Source organism: Buceros rhinoceros, unplaced genomic scaffold (genome assembly GCF_000710305.1).
Source record: "Buceros rhinoceros silvestris isolate BGI_N320 unplaced genomic scaffold, ASM71030v1 scaffold41236, whole genome shotgun sequence".
NCBI lineage: Eukaryota > Metazoa > Chordata > Aves > Bucerotiformes > Bucerotidae > Buceros > Buceros rhinoceros.
The window spans coordinates 1-6,850 of NW_010417669.1; the positions used below are offsets into that span (position 1 = coordinate 1).

General features: G+C 39.5%; 1 protein-coding gene across 1 annotated transcript in view; it reads right to left on the reverse strand.

The window, feature by feature from the left end:
• Positions 1-2,218: 2,218 nt before the first annotated feature.
• The window catches only part of LOC104495301 (PR domain zinc finger protein 2-like), a gene marked incomplete at its 3' end in the record, with an annotated part of 8,715 nt that continues 4,083 nt past the window's right edge, over positions 2,219-6,850 (reverse strand). The window contains exons 2-4 of the mRNA XM_010138253.1: positions 4,816-4,933; positions 3,467-3,570; positions 2,219-2,403 (exon numbers count right to left, since the gene is read on the reverse strand). Coding sequence (XP_010136555.1) covers positions 2,219-2,403; positions 3,467-3,570; positions 4,816-4,933 — 407 coding nt within the window. The remainder of the gene's footprint in view (positions 2,404-3,466; positions 3,571-4,815; positions 4,934-6,850) is intronic.

Consider the following 6,850-nt stretch of genomic DNA (forward strand, 5'->3'; position numbering starts at 1 on the left):
TCAAGCTTTCACTTCAAACTCATCACAGATCAGCAAGACCAGAATTTCCCTTACATATTGCTTCTCTAAAAGGTGAGAGAAGAGAATAAAATACATTGAAATAGATGGATCAAAAAAGTAATTGGAATATCAATACGCACTTTTATCAAACATCCACTGCAGGTTTGTGAGCTTTCTTCCCTCTATATGGAGTAACGTTAAACCTTACATTGTAACCTCGTTTTGCATAGGGAAGCAACTCAGACACTTCCACAGCCACCTCTGAAATTACCTGCCAAGTCTGCTGTGTCCCAGAGGTAGTGACAATGGAGGAAGAGCAGGAGCACAGAGCTGAACCTTGGCTGCAGTGCTCCTGGAAAAAGCTTGGTCACTTCTGAGCAGCATGAAGCTGGCATTACTAACACAAGCCATCCCAACCCAGCCTGTGCAGAACCAGTTCAAACATCTCACACCGCGTTCCCAGAACTAAGTCAACAGGCAGAAACAACTCAGCGGTTCCATAGTAGCTCAGGTCCCAGCACCCCACTTTGTGCCTAGAACTACTCAGAGCTGCTGCTTCTGCCCCAGCCTCTAAGGGGTACAGCAAGCCTTTGCGCAGGGGCAGCCTGGAGGTAACACCATTTCTGATGTAACTCCCCCTTGCAGACACCAACATGAATTTCCAGGAGCTTGCCTGGGACTGGCATCGCCAACATTAAACTAAGAAAACCCCACAGCACACACACATCTAGGTGGTTGCTGTAGGGGCAGATAAAGCTCTTTGAAGAAACCCTTTGCATCTCAAACTCAAAATTTCACACTGCCATGAATCCCAGAAAGATTCTGAAACCAATAACTCTGATCGTTATAGGCTACTCTTAGTCTTCAGAAAGAGCTGCTTGGCAGCATGATCTTGTTAGCAAGACCTACTCAGGTCATAAGAGAAGACAGTCAAAGGAACAAAAGGATATTTCAGATACTGAGGCAAGGTGTTTGTCACTGTCAGCAGTGCTCGGCCTCTTCTAGCAGTACAATTATTTTCCAAAGTGCAGTATTAGCAATCAGAAACCAAATTTGAAATATGTGAAGGCATGTCTTTATCAGGACTAAAACCTTTGCAGAAAAGGTTCTGAAAGAGAGATTTAAAATGTCAGAGTGACTCCAAAAGCACGCTTAGGTGAATGAACTAATGTGACCATGGGCAGAGGCAACCCAAGACAAAGTGTCTAGAGGAAACTAAGCTGGCTACCGCTTCCCGTCAGACACCTGCCTCAGAGAACAGACACCGAGAAGTCAGTAGGCTGGCTGGCAATAGCAAACCTCTCTGGAACACTATCTCAAAGCTGTCAGAAAGTTCGGAAAATGCTTAGAAATCTGGGGGGGTTTCAATCTAGTTTGAGTGACCTAAAAAACAACACTTTTAGGCAGTGCTATACTGCTCTAAAAAACACCAAAACTGCCTGGTAGCAACTCGTTTTATGAAGTGAAGATCAGTTAACTTACATGCTGTTGGCCTTACAAGGGAAGGTAAGAAACAGCAATAGCGTAGCAGCAAGGCTGCATAGACCCCAAACCCACAAAAGCGTTTCAAATTAAAAACACAGTTGAACTCTATACACTCACTGCTAGTAGGTTCTTAATCAGAGATTCAAATAATACCTCATAGTCACAATATTCTAACACTAACATACTCTACCATAACTTAAAGCTAAACCAATTTTTTTGGTTTAAGATTTACAGTGTCCCAGGAATTACATCCTTTTTCCTGCACCCCTCTCCCTAAATAAAACTGCAATGGTATAAACCCAGGAACATTTGTTTCATGAAGCTTCCCATAGAAGTGTCTTGACAACCAATCCTTGTCATATGATGCAAAGACCATAAAAATAACCGATTTCTGAAAAAAATCCTCAGTAGAAAGTGTCTCAGTATCCACAGAAATAGAAAAGCATTTATTTTCTGTCACCTGCTACAGCTTTTCATTCTACTTTGCATCAAATTTGGTGCTACAGCAACTCGTTAACCAAGACAGACTTAGTGTTCACGCACAGCCTGTGTTTTAACAGTAGACCTTAACGTCCACTGTATTGGCACAGAAGAATTTAGACCAATGAAATGTGGTATTTGCAGTATTTTAATTGTATTTCATAAAATGTTTCAAATCTGTTTTATACAAATAGTAAAAAAATCCCAGGATTTGAATAAAGGGGAATAAAAATTGTTAATAATAAATGGTAACAGAGCAGTAATTAATTCTTCAGACACTGATACCTTTAAACTTTTGTAGTATATGGTCCTGTTGATCTCCAGAGGAAACAGATTTTGCTCCTTTCCTGAGCGCGCCCAGTTTACATACCGCAGCCAGTTCCCTTTCTCTGGATCAGTTGCATCAACACACATCCATCCCAAGTTTGGGTAATACACCTACGAGACAAAAATAGAATTAAGCAAATGGACAACTGTTAACACAAACACTACACACTGCAAAGCTATACAGAGCAGTAGCTGTCATCTAAGCACAGAGATAAAGGGTACAAGCAGAGGTGGTGGTTGTTCCGAGAAGAGTCTTGCTGGTCTTCTGCAATCTTTTTAGCGGAACTGGTATGATTGGAAAAAAAATTACTTTCGGCCTGCAAGCCCTTCTCTAGGTTTTGGACTCAAAAGCCAAAATACTTACAGCATTTTATGCTTTCTTTTCAGTTTGGCAAGCCTGGAATGATTCTCTAGGTTTTTCATTTAGTAAAACTACGGATTTTAAGATATAAAAGCAATAGAGCTTTATTTTTACTGATGGATTGGAAACTGAAGAAGTTTCTGGAAGCAGTTACGAACTGCCCTAAAGACACTGCAGATAGTATTCAACTCCAGCTTAAGACACCTACATTTTGAAATCTACATAATACCCAAGGTCTTATGACTATCAGTGGAGCTTAAAGAGCTATTCAGCTGTCCAGACAGTATTTGCTTTAAGGCAAGGCCAAACACAAGCAGTGCAAGAAATACTGCAACTGCTGAGAACTTCTATAAAAACTCCAAAAGCAAAACCAATTCCCATAACAAAGCTGGTTTTCAAAGAGCTAAATGAGAAGGAGTGTTGTGGCTTCCTAAGAGTTTCCATATCCTTCTGATTTCCCTAACTTCACAAGCAGTTGACAGTACTCAGCTGTAGAAGGGATGTCACCCGGGGTTCACACCAGCACAGCAAGGCTTTATCAGCCAGGCTCTAAAGGGGAGGGCTGGTCCAGAGACAGTACAGAAGAAAACTAATACAGCAATTTCCAACAGTGCCAACAGTTGAAAGCTTTGTAATTCAGAATGGTTGCTCCATCCAAGCGCCTATAAATAACCATCTGTAACAGCAGACATAGCTAGACGGCAGCTATTTCACATCACATCTGTATCTAAAAATGCCTGGGAAAATTAAAGGTTAAATACGAAGTATTCACCTAGTACAGATTCCTTTTTCCATTTACAAACTGTTTCTTACCTCCCACATGTATACATTGCTCTTAACTTGAGATCTTTTTTTCTTGTCACCAACAAATGGTCCAAACTTCTTGCCTTTCAAAATTGATTTTGTTGCCCAGACACCTGGAGAGACACATACCAATAGTTAAAACTCATCTAACTTATCTCAAATGAATCTTCTACTCACAATTCATATTTCTAAAGATCATTACATCTGTTTCTCTCAGATTGGGGAGCATTCTCCAATATTAAGGTCACAATAAGGAAATTAAGGTTTACTAAAACGAATTCAAACAAACCCAAGACTCATTCTGACCATGAAAGGTTTAAGCATTTACCCAATTTCATTCTTTGCTTGTGGGCTACTGTAGCTCTGAAGACAAAAAAAAACCTTGATTTTCTTGTCCTTCAGGTGACATTCAATATACCATAAAAACGTTTCAGGTTTTGTATTGTGAAGTCCCAGATTTAAGCTGTTTTGCTGAGTAACTATCTTATTAAAACAAGAATCCTATTTGCTTTCTCTGAAACAATGCCAGGCAAATGAAGCCCTCACAAAAGGTGCGAAACTAATTAATAGGATATTTTGAAGGAACTGGTTAAAACAGGTGCATCTTCCAACAAATTTATTAACAAGATTTAACCAAACTGAAAATGGACAGCTGCATTTCAGCTTTTATAGCATCAAAACTAAGAACAGCTTGACAAATTGCAAATTAAACCTAACACTCTCATTCAGACCATCCTAGATCAGGTTCATGCTAGAAAGGATCAGCCTTGCTCCAAGGAGCTTATAACCTGTTACTAACTGTAATGCATTTACTATCAGGCTTATTCCTCAAACTACCAGCTTTCAACACCAAGTGCCCAGTCTGCAATTCTGACTCTCCTGAAAATTCTACTGCATCAACCTTGTAGAAAGAGCAGTCACGCGTTTTGCATATATTACAGAAACACTTTGCTCCATAGAGCAGCTTTCAAGTCTGCATTGAATCTGTTCTTGTAAATGGAACTTTTTATATTGTTTGGACATGATGTGATGCAGCATTCTGAAGAGGCAACAGTTGCAAAACACAAAACTGGTAAAGTGCTGAAAATGAAAACAAACCAGTCAAATATTTTCCTACCAAACCTAATCTATCTGCATCTTGGTCCAACTTTGACCCCAACTCTGACATTCTAGCAATATCATCTTGGGATGCTGGGAGAAGCTTAAAAGCTGTCCACTCCCTCCAACAGAAATTATTTCAGATAAACGCAGCAGACATCTCTACCCAGCACCCAAGGGAACCAAACTTTCACAGCAACTGTAATTTATGTGAGCTAGTGTAAAAATCTTCATTCTCTTTTCACAGCTGTAGCACTCACCAAGCCGTGTCTTGTCGACAGCAGATGGAAAGAGCCTCACATCCTCAGGAAGACCCCTAAGCACATGCTCAGGTACATCATCTAAGGTCTCCACAGTGACAGTAGGTTCAGTTGTGTTCTACAAGTCAAAAAGCCAGAAGGGCCATGACCATTAACAAATCAAAACAATACCACAAGAAACGATCAACCCACACAAGCTACAAAAACTCCTCACTTGAAATTAGAGTAAAATTTCAAAATTGCCATTTCAACTGGTGTCCTCTCCATCAACATTCTCATGTAGAAGGATCTTTTTACCAGAACATTCAAGTTTGCACTATTATTTAATTACACTTGTTCACGCTTTAAGGCAGAGTTCAGGGTTAGTGTTGAGTCTTTGAAACTGCTCATTAACACAGTAATCAAACTCATCTGCAGAACAGTTTTCAGTTACATTATTTTTACTGATCAGTTATACCACGAGAAACTACCTTAACAAGCAGTTAGGTCAGTAACAGCACTGTTACATGCTACATTACGCTGAGACAATGTTCCTGTGTGCCGTTCCTGATTAAAGCTCTTCCAAAATTCCAGATAAAAATCCACTGACAAGTTGATCTACCTGCCTAGTCTATTATGCTGAGACTTCTTCAAAAACGTATCACTTAAGTGTTCATAGAAACGGTCCTAGAGTTTTAGTATCTATGAGTTACCACTGTAAAAAACTCCAGTTCCTTAAGCATTCTACTGAAGCTTTAGAATTACTCTCATTAAGCATATTTGTAAACAATATATTTAATTCTATTTTTAAAGTAGGCAACTAAAAATTTTCAAAATATATATAGCAGGAAAACATACGAGCTCTTACATACCCTGTCTGGGAAGTCTAACTTAATTAAAAAAATAAAGGACGTAGATTAATTTTCCCTTTAAATTACAGACAGGTACAGACTTAATCTAACATTCAGACCTAATCTCTCCTGAAAAGGAGCCACAAAGAGTTTTCATTATGTTTCAGATATACACTGAAGTTTCAAAACAAAGGGCAATTCCAGCTCCAGAGCTTCTGGTCTGAGGGTCCAGACCTGCTCAAGCAGCTTTCTTTAATTTTGTCAATCATTCCCTAAGCACGCACATAAAGTTCCAAATGAAACAGCCCTGTATGCCTCTGTGCATAAAGGAGAGAAGGATGTAAAGCTTCGGCAACAGGAGTAACCAGCCCGCAAACACACAGACAACTTTGGAAACATAGCACAACATCAGCTACTCACCATGCTAAGGATAGTATCACATATATTATCAATTCTTTACTTTCCCTTTTCAAACGGTGACTTTCAGGCATACTCAATCTAACCAGTCCCCCAAAACAATCTAAAATAGTTACTGGGTTTGAGACGTGCTGCAAAACACATACAGATCACAGAAGTGAAAAATTATTTGTGTTACCTCTTGAATCAAGGATGTTGCAGTAAACTACTGCTATGTATGTATTAGAACATGCACTTGGGATACACCATCTGCTCTGCCACAAACACAGTACTGCCCAGTGCTGGCTGTTAGGTGGACGAGCCACCCTGCACGTGCAGGACACTAGTGCTGTGCACAAGATCCTCAGGGGAGAGCGCTGCCAGGATGAAGCTTGGATGTTCATGTGCTTCACAGAGCTGCTACTGGGTCTACTGTTGTCTTTTTACTGCTCTACTTGCAACCTACAAACACAGCCTTTTGCTCCAAAGGCTGACATTAATGTATCTGCAGGTCAAGTTTACTGGTCTGCAACAAACAGAATAAGCTAGATGCAGCTTCTAGAGAGAATAAAGATCTTTAAATAATGTAATAGAAGTTATTATTTCAGTATCCTAAATGTTAATCATAATTCCTAAATAAATCAACAGCTTGGAATCAGCACGTTATAACTAATGTAAAAGGGAGGGTTTTTTATACTAAACTTTGAAAGGCAAAAGAAAGCAAATAAATTATTTAAGCAAGTCTAGTAAACGATTAGTTCCATTTTAAGGAGCCTACAAGATGCAACAGGCTGCTTATATTATTCCTG